Genomic DNA, 24754 nt, shown 5'->3' with positions numbered 1-24754 from the left:
TAGGCTTTAAATAAATATCAAATTTTTTTATTTTCCTTTTTTGCTGAAGTAAGTGTTGAACTTTCTTTTCCTGTGTCCTATTCTTCTGCAGTCCAGAATGGCAGCACAGCTGAAAGGTTTGTTTGAGCTGTACAGGTGTGAATTTGTCTTTCCTTCATTTTTAGTCCATATTCCTTCATTCGAGGCTTATTCATTTCACTTTTGGTGTAAAAGGGCCTTTACATTTGCCAAAATTAGAACAGCCCAGGTGAGGAAAAAGTAACGCAAACGTAATGTAGCACATTACTTTCCAATAAAAGTAAGGCAATTTGTTACTTTTTAGGGAGTAAAAAAATATTGTAACGCATTACTTTGGTAATACTCCACTAGTTTTATTTTTAAGATTTTATATGTCTTGAAAAAAACAGTTGCTAGTGGCTAAATGAGAATACAGAAGTTGTAGGGGACACTAAATGTCACAAACTTTCCAACTTGTTTATTTTATTTGTTTATTTTATTTGAAAGACTTTTCGGAAGCTTAGTGGTGGGGACGCTGAAGTCATATGACCATAATGTAGTTCATTTATAGCCTAACTTTAGATTTTATTTCTGGGGATTGTATTTAGGCTTCAAAATTCATTAAAAACATGTTCATTTGTGAAGATTACATTGTTGAATACAATCATAAACCTTTCTTTGTCACAGGGTTTATTTTCTGCAATAATCCAAAAGCTTATGGAAAAAATATATATTTTTGATTTTTTGAACTTCAAGCTTTGCCTTTGTAAATATATCACCCCATGCATAATTTCTCTGCTAATTCATTTGACTTCATCAGAGCTAAGTGAGCCTGAAAACAAAAGAACGGGTTATCTAAACCATCATGTAGCACTGTCACACTGATAGGTGTCCACACTGCAAAACTATGGTTGACCAAAATCATGGTGGCAACGCACATTAGTAGCACTAAGTTAGTGAAAGAGAATTGCAAATGCAAGGTCTTACCTTTCCAATAGACCTGGGAAAGGGGGCTCGCTGGTTCTCTGGGACAAACATGGGAGGCACCAGCAGGGATCTTTTGGATCGGTATGGCATTAAGTCTGACAGACCCAGCATCTCCTAAATCAAAGCACAGACAGGAAGAAAAAATAGTTAAAATGTGAGGTCTTGTAAGGACTTTTACTTTTACACCAAATTTAACACATACCTGTATTAGGCAATCCTTTTCCTAAAAGGACATTTAGCTGATTGCTTTATTCTGTACACTACAGGAACATCCATTGTGCTAAGTATTTTGCTCAAGGGGACAATGGTGATGGATCATAAATCACCGCTTGGAGAGTTTTAACCAACAACCTTTCAGTTGCCATCCCAGATCTTCAACCACGGTGCTATTATACACCACATTAGTCCCATAATGTTATGAATACTTCATAAAATCAATGTAAATCCCTTCATGAAGGACACTACAAACTCTTCAGTGGATACTTCCATATAATAACATAAAACATAAAAACAGCCACAATGCATGCTATTACATGCAGGAGAGTTACTGAATTATGCAGACATCTGATGGTGCTAATTGAAAACTCTAGCGAACACATCGATACAAATGAGACACACTGTGCTCTTACCAAAGTCATTAAAAGTGGTCATTATGGCAGCTATGTGGTTTCCTACCTTTCCTGCTATTGCTTCCCTTATTCAGATAGAAGCTTAATTGAAAGCCACGTCCCATTTCAGAAACTTAAACTAAGCCAATAATGTCACAAGCATTCATTCTTTGACTCTAAAATGGAATTGAGTCGAGAGACTGAGTCATAAAGAGAAAAAAAGTGACAGAAAAAGAGACATGCTGGTCATTATCGCAAAATATTGCTCTTGTGTGTCAGCCTGATGGGGTTTATTTTGTGATAATGACTGCCTAAGCGGACATTATCCGGCTTATTATTCGGCTACTCACCAAATAAGAAAATACTAAGACATGAAATATTGAGTGAAGTTAAAATTATTTTAGGAGCACAGAGTGATATGAGAGACATTAAATTAGAAATACAATGTTGTGCACATCCCAAACACCCTAATTGGGCTCAGGTGCAAAATAACAATAGTAGAAAAAGTGTGAAGTCCGCACACTGAAAATAGCAGATCCAAACTAATTTATTTAGTACCGCAGCGTTTTGACCAACAGGTCGTCATCAGGCACAATACCTATGTGGAATAAAAACCAACTCTCAATGTTATATTAGAACCATGTAGGAGATCTATTGGCATGGGTAGTAATCAATTATAGAATTTAGTGGTCATTACAGAAAAAAACAGTTGACAACAGAATATCACAATTGACCAATCAGAATCAAGAATTCCAGAGAGTACAGATTTTTGGATACAGAACGTGCAATCTGAGCCACAGATCTCATCCTACCTATACGTAAATGCAGTAAATGTGTTTGGTTTTATGTGGGATCCGGCTTCCATGTGACTATCTCCAGTTTATTAGCATCTCAATTCAATAAACCAGATATTCATCCTCTCATGTTACTCGCTCTGATTCGTTCTTTCCTCTTTGCCATTCTGTTCTATTCTCTTTCCTTTGTCAACACTGGTGCAATTAGAGTTACTAAGGGCAATTAGATGGCAGCACAAATTATATTTGTCAGTCAGCACTTGACAGCAGAGAGAAACAGAATATATTAGCATGGTGGCAGCGACCCATGCAAAATCCCGCTGGCCCATGTGGCACGAGTAAATGGCCCTATAATGTCTTTTGATGACCTGGCTCAAAATGCTTTCCGCAAACCAATAGGTCAAGCCTTAACTGGTAAGCATGGACAAGTTAGTTTCTGCTGGTAGACGCCGGAACTGCACCATATGGACTAAAAAACATCTCGTAAATACATTCGAGCATTTGGGGTCCGTACGATTTTGAAAGACTTTTCTTATGCTCAACAAGACTGCATTTATTTGATCAAAAATACAGCAAAAACAGTAATATTTTGAAATAATAATAACATTTAAAGTAATTGTTTTCTATTTGAATACATTTTAAAATGTAATTTATTCTTATGACAAAGCTGAATTTTCAGCATCATTACTCTTCAGTCACATGATCCTTCAGAAATCATTCTAATATGCTTATTTTGTGCTTGAGAAACATTTGTTATTATCAGCAAAGTTGGAAAACTGTTCTTCAATGAAGAGTTGCAAAAAAGAGAGCATTTATCTGAAATAGAAAACTAGTGCAACATTACACAATAATTGTCTTTATTGTCTTATATATTTTTATTTTTATTTAAAAAATAAATAAATAATATTGACCCCAATTTTTTTAATGGCAGAGTATCTCATACCAAAAATAATAATAATAATAATAATAATAATAAATACAAATATGTAAACTTCGTAAAATATTAAATATTACTTATCTGTTGCTTTTATTGTCAGCACCAGATAAAAAAAAAAAATAATAATTGTTTTATTGATTCAGGAATATAAAAAAGAAATGCTAAATGCACTTGAGAAGCAACACTGCATGAAACATTAAGACTAGCTTTCCTAGGTTATATCTTGAATATAAGTGCATCTTATCTGCTAAATCAATAAACATAAATGTTAACTTGTTTACTCTTACAATAAGTGTGGGGCTGGCATTTATATTAAAGATCCATTTTCTGAAAACAAGTCTTAATATTTTGTGCAGTGTTGCTTCTCAAGTAAATTTATCTTGTTTCAATAATCTTTTTGACATTTAACTGGAAAAATAGACAGATACTCTTTTTTTTATTTTGCAAAGTGGCTCGAGTTATTGGATGTGCTAGTCAAGCAGGCAACTGCCATTGAGATGAATGGGAATGCAAACAGATGGTTTTTCCAAGGCATTACAGACCACCATGTTCCCAACAAAAAGGAAACCAGTCATAATTCATAAACATTTTAAAGATTTGGTATCACAAAAAAATTAAATACAATTTGAGCTGACAACAGTACAGCATGAAATATGAATGGCCAAATGCAGAGATAAAATAAAAGTACATTAGCAAATCACATTAGAACCTAAATGGCCCTTCTTGATCTGACCGGACAGAAGATCCCATTTGCGAAATGGATACATCACACCACCATCTCTGGGAACAGCCTGGGCTATTAATGTGAGGAAGAGTGTCTTGAGTACTTTTCAGCCTGATATCAAGATTTATGTATGACGTATTTCAGGATATTTCCCAGCAAAAAAAAATTAAACATTTATCATAAATCCCAAAGGATAAGTCTTAATAGTTTTTCATTTTAGTAATAAAAATCTGTTCTTGAAATGATTACAGGCTCCTGTTGTTTTGATGTCATTAGCAGATACACGCCACTGTTTCTCTCCAAAAACTCCCTTTATTGAGGGAATTAATTTCACCATCCTGCTGTCGTGAGAAAAAAAGGACATTAAACACAGAGATTAATTCTATTATCAGAGAAAACGTGGTATTAATAGTCATAATGTGCTTTATAGTGAAAAGAATGAAAAAGAATCCTGGTCTCTGTGTGTTCAGAAAAGCCTTGGATACCTTTTTTTGCTTCACATATGCAGCCTTTCAGCTGAGGACACAGCGAAAGCACGCCGCCACACAGATCCCAGCATGCATCTGAACTCATTACAACAGTCAACCTATCTGAGCTGCATTACAAGAAAGAACGAGGGGGAGGGAGAAAGAGGGAGGGTAAAAAAGAATGTCACCTAGTAGCAACTGGAAAACAGCAGCTACAGTGAATACATACAGTTTGTCAAGGCTGAAAAAGCTCAAAGGATGCACTTTTTGCCGATCCAGTCATTTTTATGCTTCTATTTCCATTTCTATCTATTTCTGTTTGTGTTTGTTTATCTCTCTGTCTCTTTTGCTCCTCTCCTCCAAAGTTCAACCCGTTAAACAAGTATATAGACAGAGAGATGCCCTTGACAAGCTATTTATTGTGTCCTACTCGTATGTCATTTTTTTGTTGGGTGGGAAATGGTTGGGGTGCAGTCACAAACTTTCCATTTACATCGGAAGCACAGAGCGTTCTGTCCTTGCTGTATGTCTTTGGCCAGGCGTAGCAGGAGTGGAATGATGGGGGAATGAGAGAGGCTGGAGATTCGGTGTCGCTGGACCCCAAAGGCTGTCAGGATGACGGAACGCACAAAGGTGGAATGGAACGAACGGAATGAAGTCATTTGTTTGCGTTGCTCTGGCACGGCACATCACGGCCAGGTCAGAATCCGAGCAATTCGGTTTACATTAGTTGTAAGTCTTTTATTATTGAAGGAAGTTTTTAATAATGAGTTTATTGTGAGAATTATCACAGTTTTTTAAATCTTATCTTTTGGTTTACATTTTTTTTTACTTAACCAATCACAACGAATAAAATAAAAAACAATCAAATGAGCAGAATTACCCTCTATTTGTAAAGTTTGTAATTACCTGGATTTAAAAAAAAAAAATGGCAACAAGTCTTAAAGAGTGAGTCACTTAGTCTTTCATTTAATATGTTCATATGTCTAATTGATCTAATAAATCAAGTCATTAAATCCAGCAACCCGTGTGTTGCTCAGAGGCATGTGATAGCACTTCTGCTGCTTCTTTTTTTAGCCATTTTAATTACTGGAGCAAAAATAGACAGAGTAACTTGCAGTATTGTGTCTAAAATGTCAGTTTTGATATTAACCATAGTTTATTGAACTGAACAATCTCAAATGTCATGCTCCTTAAAGGGATAGTTCACTAAAAAGAGAAATTCTGTCATCATTTACCCTCGTGTTTGTATAGCTTTCTTTCTTCTGTATAGAACACAAAAAAAGATGTGGACCCCAACTTTCTTCAACATAACTTCTTTTGTGTTACAAAGAAAAAAGAAGTCATTTGGACTGACGTGAGGAGGTGTAAATTTCATTTTGGGGTGAACTATCCAATTAAAAGGTGCGTATTGTAGCATTAAAACTTGCAATGTTATCTTTGGCATAAGGATTTTAAACTCATAATCATACCTGCATCACCTCCAGAGATTGATAAAGTTACTATATGTCCTTCAGCCACTGCATTGACACCTATAACATGCCAGAACAGCATCATAGCAGTTCCTTTGTGAAATTCACCTTGGCTGAGAGCACATTTCCAAGAGAAAGCAAGCAATATGTTCTCCCATAATAAGGGGAGTTTATGTTATTCTCATCCACTACGTACACTATAAGAGGCATAAGTGACGGAGTGACGGGTATTACGGTGAAGATGAAACATCTCCGTCAACTCACTGACTCTCTGTGGTGAGCGATAGGGAGAACGAGAGAGACTGATGGAACTTTAAGAACCTTGTCTGTTGGAAAAATGAAGGTCTGCATTGAGGTTATTGATGAACTCCTTTGCCACTCTTCACCCTCCACATTCTCAAGGACAGAATAACGCACCGAATCGCTCTGAGAACAAGACCTGTTGTATGCGTTTTCCACACCTTCCCTCTGCCAGTGATGAACACTGTTGGCTGGAGCGTGCTGACAAGCTGAAAAGAAGATAGTCATGAATCTTTAATGTTTCCTGTTCATAAATTACAGAGGTACAATCATCCCTGCTTTGGCTCTCTCCGCTCTGTGAGCTAGTTTGAGCTCTCATTAATAACTGAAACAGGGGGGGCTTAAAGATTAGTGGCATACGAATCCCAGCCGTGGAGTACATTGCACCGCTGAGCTGCATTGAGGATTATGTTTTTTGAAATTATTCCCACCATTTAGCAAATAAATTATGTGTGTTAAGCAGTTTGAATATGTTTTAGCTTATTTTCAATCCCTGCAATCATCCGACGGCTCATGGTTACCTCCTTGCATGGAACTGAACCAGCAAAATTTAGGTTAACAGTTCTGAGCCTCAACCATTACAGTGCACCACCTGCCTTTTCTGGACAAAACTGCAACGCAAGCAACTTCTAAATCACTAAATGAGCTGCTGGCTAATGGGAACCCAGGTTCATGTCTGACCTGGGTCATGTCCCAATCTAATTCCTCCTCTCTCACCCCTACAGCCATGTTTCCATTTCACTGGAAAATAAAATAAAATAAAATAAAATAAAATAAAATAAAATAAAATAAAATAAAATAAAATAAAATAAAATAAAATAAAATAATTAAAATAAATTAAAATAAAATAAAATAAAATAAAATAAAATAAAATAAAATAAAGTAAATGCATAATGGTAAGAGTCAATAAGGTTGATTATGCTCTAAGAGCTCTAACTCCACAGCTCTAACACCAAGAAACTTTCCAGTCTTGATAACAGTGCAGAAAAAAAACCTAAAATGAGATCAAAACCCTCAATTAGTTGTTTTTTTCCATAGTCATCAAAACTCATCATTAATTAAAACACAGGGTGAACAGAGGCACCACGTTGTTGTCAGTTCTGCCATTCTGCTGCTGACTACTATATTGGGATGTATCATTACTCGTTTTCGACTTCTCATTTATCCAGATGGAGAGACGAGTCAGAGTGCCAGACAGAAACCTGTGGGTTTGCATTGCAGATGATATGCCTGCAGTGATTCATCCCAAAAGTCCTGTGCAAACCCACATTCTCATAGGAAGCACTGAAAAGACTAGCTGGCAAGTACCTAAACGCCTATAAAACCAGCAAAAAGCTCCGGTCCGGTTTAAGGTGTTTTTTTTTCTTCTTCTTCTTCTTCTTTTCTCAGCAGGGTAAGCAACTTAACACTCATAAAGTACCACTCACTATGACACAAGAACATTGCATTACTACCACCGGTCAAGGCTAAAGACACCAGAAAGGCCAATAAACAAGTAATGGAAATGAACAAGACAGATTTCCGACCAGTAACCTTGTGACTGGGTCATCCTCTTCTTTAGAATAAATGAAAAATGACTGTGAAAGAGAAAACCAATATATTTATTCCTCAAGCCTCCAGTTTTTCAATAGATTACATATTGAAAAGTATGAAATCTCAAGGTCTTATAAATTCACAGCATTTTTTATTTTATTTTTTTGCACTCCATTTGGTGGTTCCACAAGGAACAACCGTCTTATTCACACATAGAAATGCCAAGGAGGAAAACAAATCATGAAATTAATTCGTATATTGATCCTCTGTAAAATACTAAATTATAGCTTGAATTCTCACTTTTCTCATAAGGCCTTCTCTTCACCCTTGCTGTGCTTGAACAGCAGCAAGAATTACATCACGTCAGCCTCTGGAGAAGACGGAGGCCTTTTCCATTTCCACTTGCACTTATCAATAATCAAAATCCAATAAAATGGGCATTAAGTAAAATTTGGCATCAAAAAAAAAGTGCTTCCCTTCGGCATGCGCTAGTCTTCTGCTGGGAACAAACCAGTGGGTTGGTGCAAGGTTTATTTTTGAAGGCTTAGCCTGACTGTGATTACACGATGCATGATCCATTATGACCCTGCTTCCCGCCTCAGCCTCTTCACACACCACTGTTCTCCCCGAGCTCTCTCACGTAGCAATCACTTCACTCATGCTATATATCTCATCTGAGAGTATAATTCACAGTTTATCATCTCAAAGAGGTGGGACCTAGGTGCGTTTCATTCACTATGGCACTAGATGCAATATAATATACCTACAACCTAAATGTTCCTATGAGAATGCTGAAATGCATGTTTAAAAATATGAATGAAATGAGGTATCCTTGCTGGGCAAAAAACACACACACACACACACACACACACATACATACATTCATACATACACTACCTTTAAAAAGTTTTTGTTCGGTAAGATTGTTTTCAAGGTTGCATTTATTTGATGAAAATACAGTGAAACAGTAATATTGTGAAATATCATTACAATTTAAAAAAACTCTTTTCTATTTTAAATGTAATTTTCAGCATCATTACTCCAGTTTTAAGTGTCACATGATCCTTAATAAATCATTCTGAAGTGCTGATTTGGTGTTCAAGAAACAATTTATCAATGGTGAAAATGGTTGTTACTTCATTTTTTTATGGAAACTGTGATACTCTTTTCTGGATTATTTGAATAGAAAGTTAAAGGTGCTCTAAGCGATGTTGGGTGACGTCACTTCTTGTTGACGTTCGAAGTATTGTCAAACAAAACAGAGGCTAGCCCGACCCTCCCTCCTCCTCATCCCGTCCCCTCCCCCTCCCTTCCGTGCTTCCTGAAACAGTCATGAACCATTTAGAAAAACCAAACTGCATTTACCCACCTGTCCAGCAAAAACAGAGCCACCTGAATTTCGGATTGGAAGCCCTTCTGCCAGCGGAGTTCTCGCCACCTTTTGAATGCTTTTCCGATATAAATTTGGGACTTCGCATTCCTTCTCCTTTTCCCTATTCTTTGTTATTTGTTCAGCAGAACGTCGTCAGTGACTCTTTGGTCGTGTGTCGGCCATATAAAAATTATCAAGAATATTACATTTTAACGTTAGTCGTTCTTAGGACATCTCTCTAACTTCCCTCTTCAGGCTTCTCTCTCCTCCACTCTAGAGTTCTCAACGGGCCTGAAAATAACAACCCGACCCGACCCGGCCCGTGGCTTTTAAAGCCCGGACCCGATGTAACCCGACACATCAACATGAATTATCTGCCCGAACCCGGCCCGCGGCCCGATGCCGCGTCGGATTTTTTTTTTTCTCATACACGTATTATCATGACCAGCAGACGGAAATTCAAATCAACCTTTAATGTTCACGCCTTTTAACAATACAAACAACTGAAACAATAAACTTTAAATATATAAATAGGCTGTAGTAGCGACAGTGAATTCACCTGAGGCAAGTTTACTTTTCACCAACTCCATCTTCTTCTCCAGGCTAAAGGCGTGCACGCAGCGGCGTCAGGTCTGCCCCCGCCCCTCTCCGTGATGCGCTTGCACGCAGCAGCCAGACTTTCTTTACGGTGAACAGCAGCGATGATTAATAAATGTTTTGTTTTTTTCACTGACTGGAAAAGATTAAGCCCGAGGTCCGACCCGACCCGAGTCATTTGATTATATTTTCGACCCGAACCCGGCCCGAACCCGCGGGTCCCGTCGGGTTTGTCGGGCCGACCCGACCCGTTGAGAACTCTACTCCACTCCCCACACCCCCCTTCATGTGCACGCGCACCAACCCCCCAAACCCCACCCCCAAATCATTCTTGTCGGTTATTGGCTGGAACACCGTTTGTTATGTTTCGTGGCCAAGGCTGGGCCAGTTTGTTTTTCTTGCCGTTTGTGGAGCCAGGGCTGTCTACAGAGATCGCGTTTTTTTACAGTGTGTTCAGGGGACAGGCAGCTAGCAGATAGTGAGGAGATGTTTGCTGGATGTGACAAAAAATGTTTTGGCCTAAAAAACGTGACATCGCTTAGAGCACCTTTAAAAGAAAGTTTAAAAGAACAGCATTTATTTGAAAGAATTCTTTTGTTACAATGTACTGTAAAATTATTTCATAATGCTTAATATTTGATAATCCTTGCTGAAAAGAAGCTATTAGTTTCATTAATACCCCACAATGATAGTATATATATTTTTAATAAAATAAACACTAATTAATTAAATTAGAAAATTTCATACAAATTTTATTATTTCATGTGACAGAGCCATACCTGGTCAGATTGGCAATTAATTCCAATGAATTGATTCAACTTAAGTATTTAACCTGATTAGAAAACATGCTGTTTATATATGGGGGGAGGGGGGGGGGGGCAATGTTTCCCCCTTAATAAGAAAAGTAAATTTCTCCTCTGAATGAAATATGTGGCTGTCCTCATAGAGACAATGACAGGACATGATGGGTAATTTCCAGTCTGAGCTGGAGTCTGTCAAAATGATGGCAGTAAAGACACACAGACTGATGCATACATCCAGTTCTGAGATAAGAGAATCATGGGTGTCCAGACATACGATGTCTCCAGCATAGAACACCATTTAAAATGACATGATTGAAAACTTCAGCCCATTTACAAAACACACACACGCACATACAGAATACAAAATGAGAGAAATGCTTACCCTGAGTGTCTGAGGAGATCTGGACGGTGCTCCCATAATGGTCACTTGTGCCATGTCATCGACATTAACATTGACACCATGGACAAACATGACGTCTCCGCTGTCAATCACGTCTTTTCTAGGAACCAGATTCAGGTTCTCGTCTATTAGGAAGTTAGGGTTCGATACTTCAAACTCCACACCCTCATTTCCAGCGCAGTCGTCAAACACCACTGCAGAAAAACGCACAAAGAAAAGATGTTGACATGTTAGCTTAAGAGAAATAAACACATGAAATAGTGATATGGAGCCAAGTCGATATATATCATATATCGCCATATAGATGAAAAGGAATGTTAACGGATAGCATTAACCACGGATAGCATTGTTAGGATTCATTCACAAGTCACCTAGTATCACTTCCACTGCGGAAATTGTCAAGAAAGGGCTCTTTTGAGATGATACATCTCTTATGGTTGATGGAAAAATGGACTTGCTGTCGCAGAAAATGTCCCTGAAAAGGTGACTATGCCTGAAGAAGCTATCCCAGAGCTCATTCATCCATGAGCTAAAAGCAGGTAATAAATAAAATAGCCTATGGCTCATTCATCAATGTATATAAACGTGAAATAGAGAACTTTAACCCTCAATAATATCGACCTCACTTTCATCTTCACCAATCAGGTCTGACCGAGGAAGATACCACCACATCGGGCCAGCTTATCCCCTCTGATCGTGTCCGTCTCCATCTTATCTCAACGCTCCATACCTCGCTTTCACTCTTTTCGTCCTCTGTGACATTTCGTCCTCCCATTTCCTTTCCTCATCCCTCTTTCTCTCATCCATAACTCTTCTTTTCCTTCCTTTTACCACCCTCTTTGACACTCTAAGTTATGTTCTTGTAACTCAAGGTGACCTGGGCAGAGTAGATGTGAAATGGACAGCATGAGCCAAATCTTCAATATATTTTCTTATGGTTCTTATAATCCCTGGAAATTTAGCCCCAACATGTTAAATGCCAGTATAATATGCATTATGATACCCCATTCAAACTTATGAATAAATAAATAGCCTTAATTACAAATAAAAATAATAATAATAATCAAAAATAAATTACAAACGTATCTATTCTTGTGATGGCAAAGCTGAATTTTCAACAGTCATTACTAGTCTTTTGTGTCACATGATCCTTCAGAAATCATTTTAACATGCTATTTTTTAAGTACAATTTCTTATTATTTATGTTGAAAATGGTGGCCTGCTTAATAGTTTTCTGGAAACGATTTCTTTCCCACAATTATTGGAGGAATAGAATAGTTTGTAACATTATAAATGTCTTTACTGTTACTTTTACCTGGGTCAAAGTATCTCTGAAACGGCAAGGCTCCCAGTCAGCGGTGGTGAGAATTCACCAACAGTTGTACGAGGAGGGACAAACCACAAACTGACAGGGTGTTGGGAGCCCAAGGCTCATTAAGTGCATGAGTGTAACGAAGGCTATCCCGTCTGGTCCGAGCCAACGGAAGGTCTACTGAGGCACAAGTCACACAAAATTTTAATGATTGTTATGGAAGGAATGTTTCACAACACACAGGTCATCGCACTCTACTGTGTATGGGACTGTGTAGCCATAGACCAATCAGAGTGCCTATGATGATGATGACCCCTGTCCACCATCGAAAGCGCATACAATGGGTACGTGAGCATCGGATTTTTCAGCAAGTGATTTTTTTTTTCACTTTCAGCAAGATAATGCACCCTGCCACACTGCACACATTGTTTAGGAATGGTTTGAGGAACATGATGAAGAGTTCAAGGTGTTGCCCTGTCCTCCAACAGCATATTAGGCAGGTGGTCATAACGTTTTGACTCATCAGTGTTCAAATGCAAAGACATAAACATAAAAAATCTTCACAGATTCAGCCTTTAAACCTTCAGTGTTTTTTTTTATTTTATTCAATTACATCCATAAAAGCTTAAGTGAGAACTGTAACCGACTACACCCCGTTTAAATACACCATTTAAATGCATTCAATGAAGATTTCATTTGAGTAAGTGAGCTGGAACAGGGCCAGTAACATTATTTTGCGTTCACTCAGAAATAGCATTTCCGTTCAAACCGACTGATGTGACAACGCCAGCTCCACAAAAAAAGAAGTGTTTGGCATGACACGTCAATAATGAATGCCTCGGTGGCCTATTAACTTAATTGCTTACCAGTCTTGATATACGTTATAAGCTACATTCATGACTGCTCTTTCCTCTCCAAAACTGCTTCTTTTGTGAGCCACAGAGGTAGTTCATGTATCCAGATGAGGTATAGCCCCGGTATGATTGGCAGGTGTCACCCAAGCCTGTGAACCTATCAGTGTTTGTACTTCATTACAATTGGTCAGTATTTTGTAAGTCCCATGAACCTATCGGTGCCAATATTGGGAACATCGGCCCTTTGTTGACATGCGGCATTACGATGGCGGGGAGCGGTTGGTGCATCCTCCTGTTCGTCGTGCACTGTCTGTTAGCCAGTTTTCAGGTTTCAGTTTTTGTCCTTTTGTCTGTTACATGGAGTGGCTTCCTACCTTATTTGTTTTTAGTCATAGGCACACAAGTAGCTGTAATCCTGCGTGGCGAGCGATCATGCGTATTGCGCCATTGTGAATCTCTCTCGGTATGATGGGAGTTTGTTTTTCATGAGTAACTTTTCCTGTTTCATGATCGGCAGATTTAACTGCACGTCCAGGGGTTTCCGATTACTTTAATTGAAGTCAAATGTACATCAAGTGACGTGAATGCACTGCTGGTTTTTATTTATTTATTTTTTTATATAGTGTTAACTTGCAGTTTTGCCTAGATCTCACCTTGGTCCATTTATGTTATATTTTTGTATGTTTATTTGTGTTGAGTCACTGACACAGCATTGCACTGGCCTGAGTGTGAGTTAGCTGGGAGGCAACGTTTACGTAATCTGGCCATTGTTGGCCATTTTGTTTCCTCTCCTCAGTGCCAGTGGCTGTGTTTGTTTTGTTCCTTTGTCTTGTATTTTTGTGTATAATTTGTCATTGAATTGATTTGATTGGTATGTGTACCCTTTTAAATGGATTATTAACTTAATTTCTTTTTGATTATTGTGAAAGTGTAATTGACTTTTGGATTTATTTAAAGTCCCCCTGTAGTCAATAATTGTATTCCTTAAAACTCATCTCTGATCACCAAAATGACATATTTAAACATTTTTCCTTGAAAAAAAAAAAAATGTCTTCATGCCTAAAAATAGCTTGAATGTAACTACACCCAACCTCATATTTGTGGTTCTATGAATATGCAAATTAGCTCCGCCTCCACTCACTTCCGCCAGCTCAGAGATCCACTGGTTGACGATCACCTTGGTTACAAGGTAGTTTGTGACGTCAGAAACACCAGCGATTTCAAACCACGTTTCTGAGACTGTCTTTGGTTCACCGCAGTTTTAATGAGAAAATACTTGTTTTAAAGCCTATTAAAAACACCAAATAGACATATAAACAACATTAAACAACATTGATTTGCACCACTGGGGGACTTTAATTACAACAGTGTAACTGTACTTTGTACCAGTTAACTTTTGATTTCTTGTGTGTATAGTTAATTTTTGTATTGTTTTGTGTGTAGAGATAAATATTTAAAGTGGGAGGGGTTGGCCGTGGTTATCCTGCACTGGTGTGTCCATGGAGTGCTGTGCTTCTGCCTTGCTTTCACAAGTGTGTGTTGTGGGTATTGAGTGTGAGGTAGAAATCTCTGTTGGCCTTCTCCCTCTTTATTTCTTTTCTTTTATTATTGTACCTTTGGATTTGTATGTTATTTGGTATCGTCTTTGTGCTGTGATTGAGACCTTGAGTGAAGTTTCGATTGATTGACTGTTTTTATTCACTATTTGTACAGTATATGCTGGAATAAAGTGATTTTTCGATATATTTTTGTCCCCGTCTCCATGCCCACCCTCCCTTTGGCAACGAAGGGCTGTTATTTCCCGGTATATTCCGGGTGGCGTAGTCGATCATATGATAATCCTTTGTTACTTTGTAACTTTTCCTACCTGACCACTCTTTGTAAATACATTATGTAGCCTACTACTCAGGCAAACAGGTGTAGGTGCAAGACGAAGATATTGTCTTGTTCTCTCACTTAAACATTCACCAACGCATTGCACACTGCACAGTGCATATTCAAGTGAGGATTGCGGTGATGCTAACAGCGTTAGCACAGTATGACCACAGAGCTTCTCACATATCGGTTCCGCTAATTGAATTGAGGCAGAATCAGTAATGTGACGCCCTATCGATAACCTCCACGAACACAGGTGATGAAACTGCAAATAATCGAATCAAAAATCACTTTATTGCCTGCAAAAGCATCTGTTTCCATCGAAAGAGATCATTTAACAGTGCAGAGAAAGGTATCTTAATGTCTTTCAAGCGAGTTCACTTTTTGTGTGCAATTTCTTTTACACTGTAAGCGATCTGGACACCCACAGAATAATAAGAATAAGGACATTACAGTTGAAGTGTCCACTTGAAACTAAAAGTAGACCAAACAAACAGAAAACCATGTGTAGGTTCATGAGGGGGAGGCTCTTTCCAGGAAGCAGGAGGTGAGGTAGGAAATTATGCGGGGTTTTTTTAAGGAAATACTCAAAAATATGTATAGGGTGAGAGATGCATACAGGCAATTAGCATATTCAGGACACTAAGAGAATAAGCATTCACTTTATATGTTAACTCTATTCAAAATCTGCTTAGCTAAATTTATAGAGCCATAGTGAAAGAAATTGAATCAGAATTGAATGTGATATAAAACATGGTCTTCGCTGATTCACAAACTTTTTTTCTTTTCTTTTTTTTTTAAGAAGGGGGTGGGGGGTTGGGGTTATAAAACTGTTTACAATTGTGTGAGAAAAATAGTAAGGATGGTATTATCAGGATGTGGATACATTAAATAACTATCAAAATGCAAAATTTAAACGGCTTTAAATTTTCATACTCAAATTAAATACTGCATGCAAATATTTGTATCATATTAACAAAACTAAATTGGTATGATGTTTATATTTTCTGTATTATATTTCATTGTTTCTTTCAAATCCACCTTTATAGTACAGCAGGGTTATTATTGTTTACTAAAACTAAAACCATAAAAGTGAATTAAACTTGAAATAACTTTAAATGTAAAAAGTAAATGTATTTATTTATTACTTAACTTCATGTGCTAAAATAACTAAAACAAAAATTAATAAAATTGTATAAACATATTTAAATAATAATAAAAATAGCAAAAACACAACTAAATCACTAAAACTTAAACTAAAATTAAAATGGAAAACTTAAATAAAAACTAATTACAATAGTAATAAAAACTATGACTTATAACTTATAATGTATATTGACAAACCTCAAGAAAAACATTTTAAATTCATTACATTTCCATTTAAATTCTTAGCATTTTTCACAATAAATATTGTACTAAAAGCATCTTTACAGAGAGCAATGCCTTAAAATCATCCAATTCTTCATGTACAACTATATATATTTACTTTTAAACTGTAACATATTCAGATATAAGTTTAGCATGAGTATTCATATTAATATATAATATATATCAACTATTCTATTTAAATTTTTATTTTAAATATACACCCAAACTCCAGTTTGCAGTGTCTGCAGAACGTGCTTCGAAGAGTTGTATGAAAACGCCTTGAGACATATTGAAGACCATGTGGTGTGGTCAAACCAACACATTCTCATCCTAGGTCCAGCATGTGACAAAAAGACACCGAAACACCAGGGGAAACACAGATCATTCCAGATACTTTTCTTTCCGGCTTTCCCTTACGGTTTTTCATAATCATCAACAGCAGTAGCACTCCTCAGCTGCTGTGAGCACTACAGTCGGAGTCAATCTCTCACACTCTGAATGTGATGTATGCTGGGGTTAAGACACTGAGAGAGCCAGACTGAGGGTCTTAATGAGCTCCCGTGTTCATGTCTCTCTCCGGGCCCCAGGGACGGTAGCAATGCGGTGTGTGCCACTGTTGTGTGCTGAGATCTGCTCTTGCACCTCGGCTGTAATGAGTTCAGGCTGTCTGTCAAACTACCCACCAATCACTGTTATTGTTCTATCATCAACAGCAGAATTGGAGAGCTCAAAGGAACACATATGTGTGCTGTAATTATATTCTCCGCTTTGTTTTTTTCCTATAGCCTTTTAACTTGTTCATGTGTGTTTTTGTTGTTGGTTTCTATTCTAAATGTCCACCTTTAAGCAATTCCTTCTCTTACTCATCTCACATCTGATTACCACAGGACTTGCTTACATCAGTTAATAGTTCATAAACTATTGCTTCAACTGATCTCTAACTTCAGTTAACACAGAAATGAACCGATCAACTGCACATACCTATGTGTGCAGGTATGTGCAGTTGATTGGTTCATTTCTGTGTTAACTGAAGTTAGAGATCAGTTGAGGCCCGCCCTCACGTGATACTGATTGGTCAATTGATAAGCTTAAATCCGATTGGCTTAAGAGTACGACTGATCAGTGTAGGAGGAGTGCGCTGCCAGGAAAGTCTCAAAAACGCACACACGCACCCAAGGCGATTCACACGTGAATGACGATTTGCACATTCACATTCAAGGATAAACTCGTACATTTTAAACATTCAAAGGTTTTTGTGCACAGTTGTATATCTACAAATTGTGTTTTGCATATGTGAAATGTATTTTATGAATATATAATTTTATTTTGCGCATGTGAATTGCTTTTTGTGATTTTTATTTTTTTTCACGCACAAACCACTTGCATGATTTTAATTTTTGTGTGTGTGCGTGAATTAGGTTTCATGCATGTGAAATTGTCTATGCATGTGTGAATCATGTTTTTTTGCGTGAATTATAATTGAGACTAATCTGCCTTCATAGTCTCGCTGTTTCCTCCTCTCTCGTCTAAATCTTCTTCCCGCCCGTGTGTTTCTCAACATCTCACAAGCCCTTTGTCAAATTGTGTCCTGTGATTGCTGGTGTAACAATAGCCATCCATCTTAGGTCAGACAGTTAAAAGAGGGACTTGGGAAAATAAAATAATACTCACTGACAGCAGGTTAAAATGGGTGAGTAGGCGAGTGTCACTTTTGTTGATTTAGCCATAGATATTTCTAACCGGCCATGAAACAATATTTAATATCAGTTTAAGAAAAATACATTAAAATTAGGGCTGTGCAACGATTAATCACATCCAAAATAAAAGTTAGTGTTTACATAATATATGTGTGTGTACTGTGTATAATTATTTTGTATATATAAATACACACATGCATGTATATATTTAAGAAATATTTGCATGTATATATATATATATATATATATATATAAATGTTATGTATAAATAAATACAAAATCTTAAATATATACATGCATGTGTGTATTTATATATACAAAATAATTGTACACAGTACACGCACATATATTATGTAAACACTAACTTTTATTTTGCATGCGATTAATCGTTGCACAGCCCTAATTAAAATGCATATTTAATTATATTTAAGAGTCATAGGTTCATGACTGATAGGTTCTGTTTTTTCCTATTTGAGGTCATTGTGTCACTCACAGCATCATATATTTCAGTAGTATATTAGCCAACCTAGTAGAAAACCTACTTCGAAAATGTAATGTCGACTACCCATATGTTGCTTAATGGAGATCTAGAGGGGCAAAAATCAGGCATCCAATATAAACTGCAAACAGGAACTACATTTTCCACTGAGAGAAAAGATGTTAAAATATGCACATGTTGCAACATGATGCATGATGTTGCATGTAGACACATGCTGGTGGCCAAAACAGCAACTTGTTCAACAATAATTTCCCATCATTCTCTGAGGCAGAATAAGAATGATAAAATACAGCAATTACATACCTAATGTGCATCCTTCGCTCTGCATTACATTGCATTAAAGCTAAAAAGCTTCCTGTCTTTGTCGGGAAGTGAAAACATTAGAGAGAACTATTGTCCAGAAATCATCTGAGGTCACACCATAGACTTGCTTAGTCATTACACCATTCTACCTAAAAGAATATCAGTTGCTTAACTCTATCCCTGCCAGTGTTTCTTTTTTTCTTTTCTTTTTTGCTAGCTTTTTTTTTTTTGTATCAATAATGTAAACATTTAACATTTCAAAAGAAAGAACAGAGCCTTTGCTTTTAAACAAACAAGCAAACAAACATTCTAGCTTCATTCATACTTTTTTTTATCAACACCTTGAATATGGGTAATAAAAATAAGAAATCACATTTTTGTCAAAGACTTTGTCAGGAACGGATTCAGGATGATGATCAAAACATCGGACATCAAGTCCATCAGAGTCCCCAGAGCTCGCACAGTCATTTACCTCTTCGTGGGTTCGACATTTCATTCGGTAATGTTACGCAGTTTTGACTGTTTTAATGATCAGATTAGCTTAAAGGGTTAGTTCACCCAAAAATTAAAATTCTGTCAGTAATTACTCACCCTCATGTTGTTCCAACCGCGTAAGACCTTCGTTCATCTTCGGAACACAAATTAAGATATTTTTGATGAAATCTGAGCCATGTTTCACTCCTCCATAGGCTTCTATGTGACCGAAACTTGCTGGCCCAGAAAAGTTATTAAAGAGATCGTTAATATAGTCCAAGTGACTCCAGTGGCTCAATCTTAAGTATATCAAGCGACGAGAATACTTTTTGTGCGCAAAAACAAACAAAAATAACGACTTTATTCCACTATTCATTTCCTTCTCTCTCGACCTCTAGTTGGTTCGCGTAGTGTTTTTGCGCAGCGCGTCTGTGTTACACGTCACCACGTAGGCTCACTATTGGTCGACGCCGGTCATGTGTGTGTTGCGTGATGACGTGCAATACAGACGCGCAGCGCAAAAACACTACGAGGCCCAGAGAGAAGGAAATGAAAAGTGGAATAAAGTCGTTATTTTTGTTTGTTTTTGTGCACAAAAAGTATTCTCGTCGCATGATAAACTTAATGTAGTGCCACTGTAGTTACTTGGACTATTTTAACGATGTTTTAATAACTATTCTGGGCCGGTGAGTTTCGGTCACACTGGAAGCCTATGGAGGAGTCAAAATTCTGTCAGATTTCATCAAAAATATCTTAATTTGTGTTCCGAAGATGAACGAAAGACTTACATGGTTGGAACAACATGAGGGTGATACTGACAGAATTTTCATTTTTGGGTGAACTAACCCTTTAATTGTGAGTAAGCTTCTATTCTACACCATAGACTGTAAAAAAAAGCGTGTCTCCGCTTCCATCCACTGTAGAAAAATTAAAGCCAAAATATAATGGTTGTTGCCGATTACGTCGTTCAGAGCCCAAGTTTGTCCGGTAGTGGAGTCGCGGTATTAAGGTCCCGCCCACACTCCCACGGACTCAATCGCAAGTACAGCTGTCAATCATGATGTTATGCCTGGTTCAGATTACACGATTTTAGCCCGATTTTGGCACAATCCGTTTGACATAGCGTAGGACAACGGGCGTCGGGACGCAAGATTCGATCGTTTCATCTCGTATAGTGTGTCATAGTGGGCGACAACCTACGTCGCGTCTGCGATGCTTCACGACATCACGACAAAAAGACTAGCATGTTTAATTTTTTAATTAATTAAGTGAGTGAGGGAGAGTGAGTGAGAGTGTGTGTTCGCGAGTGAGTGAGGGAGAGGGAGAGTGAGTGAGAGTGTGTGTTCGCGAGTGAGTGAGTGAGTGAGGGAGAGTGAGTGAGAGTGTGTTCGCGAGTGAGTGAGCGAGTGTGTGTGTGTGTGTGTGTGTGAGTGAGAGAGAGCGTGTGTGTGTGTGTGTGTGTGTGTGTGTGTGTGAGAGAGAGAGAGAGAGAGAGAGAGAGAGAGAGAGTGTGTGCGTGTATGCGAGTGAGTGAGTGAGTGAGTGAGTGTGTATGTGCGAGTGAGTGAGTGAGTGTGTATGTGCGAGTGAGTGAGCGTGTGTGTGTGTGTGTGTGTGTGAGAGAGAGAGAGTGAGTGCATGTGGGCTATGTGAGTGAGCCTGTGTATATGTGCGAGTGAATGAGTGTGTGAGACGGCTCGCGATGACTGGTCGGAAAACAACCTGTAGTCTGACATGTTTCTTGTCCACGACATGACAAGATTTTTAGGAGTCAAAATCGTGTAATCTGACACAGTGACTATTGTAACAGACAAAAAAATCGTGTAATCTGAACCAGGCATTACACCCCGTTTTTTTTAGCATCAAAAATAACTAACTTAAACCAAACTTACTGGAAAAATGAACACTTGAACATATGTCTTCGTGATAAGAACTACCAAAAATGACAGAAACGATCTTTGGAAAAAAAATATTTAAAGTGTAATTGGATTTTTTAGTTTGGCTTGCGTCCTATCCGATTACATGGAGAGGGTGGAGATTAAAACCTATACTGCATCAAGTTACCAGAGGGGGGCGATCGAAATGCTTTGGCTTAAATTTTCAGAACTTCTGTGGTACGCTTAGGCGGCGTTTAACTCCACTTTTAGACACACACTTGCAAACTTCCCTAAGCACTTCCCTTCGGGGAATCCCCGCTGCCATTTAGAAGAGTGTTCAACTTGTCAAGTGGATGAGGGAAGTTTATTTGGACAGATTCTTAACGCCTCGATTTTGACAGAGGGAGCAAGTCTACTCAATAGGTACACTTCAGACAGATCCATGGACCACAACGCAACATGATTGTGACGTCACAGCAGATCGTGCTTAATTTACCTCCACCCCACTCAACTCTAGAGTATATTATTGGAGTTATTTTGACATTTAACCGCATAATACCTTAAAGCTGCATTATGCAGCTTTCCGATTTCTTGGCTGTTTTTTCGATTTTTGCTCGCGGGTTTCTCTATAGAGCTCCCCCTACAGCTTCGGAATAGATATTTGACAACACTGTCGTCAAAACTCGTTGGCTCGTCCTATCTTCTCCCACTGGTCATGTGCATTTGTTTTCAAAGAACCCGGCGAACGCACGGAGCCATGTCCACTGAGGTATGTATAATACACAGAAGGCTAGCATGCCTTGTGTGCAGTGCCGTAAAGCAGTTTGTTACATCGCGAGACCTGATATCACGCCGGCCCAAAGTTGCAAAGGTGGTTTTTCGTCTCACAGGCGCTCGAGGGGTGCGAGAAGACCACAATTCAACCCGAAAACAGTCATATAACCATTCCAATGACTCCGAAGCTGTTCGGTTAAGATAAAAAAGTTACTTAGTTCACCTTTAACTCTTTCCCCGCATTGACGATTTATCTCATCTTTTATGAGAAAGCGATTCCCTGCCATTGACGAGATTTAAGGCGTTCCATGTTATCACTGTTATAAGGGAAGGGGTGCTATTACGCATCTCCTCAATGAATACAGTATCGCCAGATAAAAACATAGGCAAAGGAGAAATAGAAATTAGCAATCTCATATATAAGCAGATGCATATGAAAAAGAATGCGATCATCAACAATAAATCGCATATAAATCAAAATGGCCTAATGTTACCGAATGAAATATCGACCCAGGAATTGGTTAGGACTGTGCAAGCTTTGGGGGTGTTGACTCGCTCTACTCCGTCTACGTTTTGGATCTGGATGTAGTCTTTGACAAAAACACGATATTCTCAGCTTTTTGCTCAAAATGTTCATTTTTTAATTAAACATACCCATGCACATTCAAGTGTTGATAAAGAAAATAATGCATTTTTCCAAAATTTCGGATATGATACTTCTGAGTGTTTCTTTTTTTCTTCTTTTTTTTTACCAATCTGACATGAGCAATCACCCCTCCATCTTCAACTGTTTTTCTTTCACCTCAGCTCTGTTTGTTAGGTGCAAGGAGGGTAACTGGCTAGTGTGTCTCTACCAAAATCAATACATATCAAATCCACTGAAGTTTCCTCTTTGAGCACTTAACCTTGTCAACTTTGCAGTTAGTTCTTTTATCTGTCTCAACATAAAAGCTTTCAGGACCATTTTTAACAAAGAATGCATACACCAACACACAAAAGCATTGTCAAACATCCCTGCTTGCCGGTATAATTGAGCACGGTCAGGAAAACAACCATTTGTTCTTAACAAATAGCAAAGTCAAATGATTATTCTACGCGGAAAACCGAATCAAACAAAAATGCAGTAAATCTCTCAAGCGCCATGCATCTGCTCATTTCCCTTTCCATTACACCATTTTAGATTGGTTTCAATGAGAAGGGAAAGCTCTTTATAGTATGCCAATAGCAAAGCAAGCAGTGTCAAGCATTTCAAAAGCAGAGCAGTGAGTGTTTGATGGTATTGTGTGTTTGTTGCTGTAGAGGACAGGAGTGTTTTGGAGAGCGTATGGCTATGGGCCGCTTTGATGTTAGCTGTCAATAGCAGACCCCTCTCATCTTAATATGAGTGTTTTTGAGCTCAAATTGCATCGTGCAATGAGGATTAGCTTGCAGAAGTTGTGCGACAAGCCTTGTCAGGATTCAAATACACACATGAACTTATACACAAGTGAACATTTTATCACTGATATGCACATTACATAACCATAAAGCCCAGATCTAACAATTGCTAAAACATTTCATTTACGTATTAAAGCTGTGTCAACAACTGAGAAACCTCAACAGACCGCAACAGTAGTTCCGGGCAGTAAAAATCTCATTAACTTTGTCTACAGAGTAATTTATTTTTAACAATAACACATAAACCTTTCCAGACAGACCTACCATGAGCTCTGAGGTTCTTAAGTGATGATTTATGCATGTATAAGCCAAATCAATATGATTTCTAGATTTAATAATAAAAAAATATATAAATTAGAAAAGTCACCGATAGCATGCAACTGTTTATTTCTTCTTAAACTCTACATATTGGTTTATAAAAAAAATTTAATAAACAAAAATATTGTCTTATACTTAGAATCAAAAACTCTGGGTCAATAGTTTTACAGTTTTTGAACTGCCATTTTTATATGATTGCGTTATTCACAATGCTTCATGGGATGCAAAGTTTATTGCCTCAAATGTCTTGCATAGTCCTTCATTTGTTCAGGTTTATTCAAATCAAGTTTGTGATGATTCATGAGATTCAATGATTCGTCTCGAATCTCTCATTATTAAGGAATTTAATAAGGGAAAATGAACGTGAAAAACACTTCCGGAACCAAAACTACTGATAACCAAAAGTAAATTGTCCAAAACTGAAAGTGTAAAAGCAAATGTAATACTGCCTCACATTAAAAGTGTGTTATATTAGCAATTCCAATCCTTTAGGGTGACCAATGCAAGTCTATGCACACAAAATGTCACATGTGATTGGCAGTAATTCTAAGATTATGCTTGAACATACATCAGCTGCTTCTGCACTGATCCCTGCCTTTAACTTTGGATTACACTTAAAACCCTGCATATGATATCATTCCATTGGTGTGTTAAATGTCCGCTTTATTTTTAATCGATGATGGTTGAATCACCATTAAAGAAGTAGTTCACTTTCAAATTAAATTATGATTTACTCAGCCTCAAGCCATCCTATGTGTATATGACTGTTCGTTTGGCCGGAAGCTAGTTATTTTACTTCATAAAGTTTTAAATATTAATATTTTTCTTACACAAACTCATCGTCTTGCTTTAGGAGGCCTTTGTTAACCCCCTGGAGCCATTTGGAGTTCGTTTACGATGGATGGATGCACGTTTTTGAGCTTCAGTCTGTTGGTTGCAATATAAAACTTGGAAGAGCCAGGATATTTTTTAATA

General features: G+C 37.8%; 1 protein-coding gene across 1 annotated transcript in view; it reads right to left on the bottom strand.

Moving 5' to 3' along the window:
• The window catches only part of cdh13 (cadherin 13, H-cadherin (heart)), a 370859-nt gene that overhangs the window by 208855 nt on the left and 137250 nt on the right, over positions 1-24754 (bottom strand). The window contains exons 3-4 of the mRNA XM_084409426.1: positions 10974-11185; positions 985-1098 (exon numbers count right to left, since the gene is read on the bottom strand). Of these exons, the coding sequence (XP_084265552.1) occupies positions 985-1098; positions 10974-11185 (326 nt within the window). The remainder of the gene's footprint in view (positions 1-984; positions 1099-10973; positions 11186-24754) is intronic.

The sequence above is a fragment of the Rutilus rutilus genome, assembly GCF_951802725.1.
Source record: "Rutilus rutilus genome assembly, chromosome: 5".
Classification (NCBI taxonomy): Eukaryota; Metazoa; Chordata; class Actinopteri; order Cypriniformes; family Leuciscidae; genus Rutilus; species Rutilus rutilus.
This window is presented reverse-complemented; position numbering and strand designations above follow the sequence as displayed.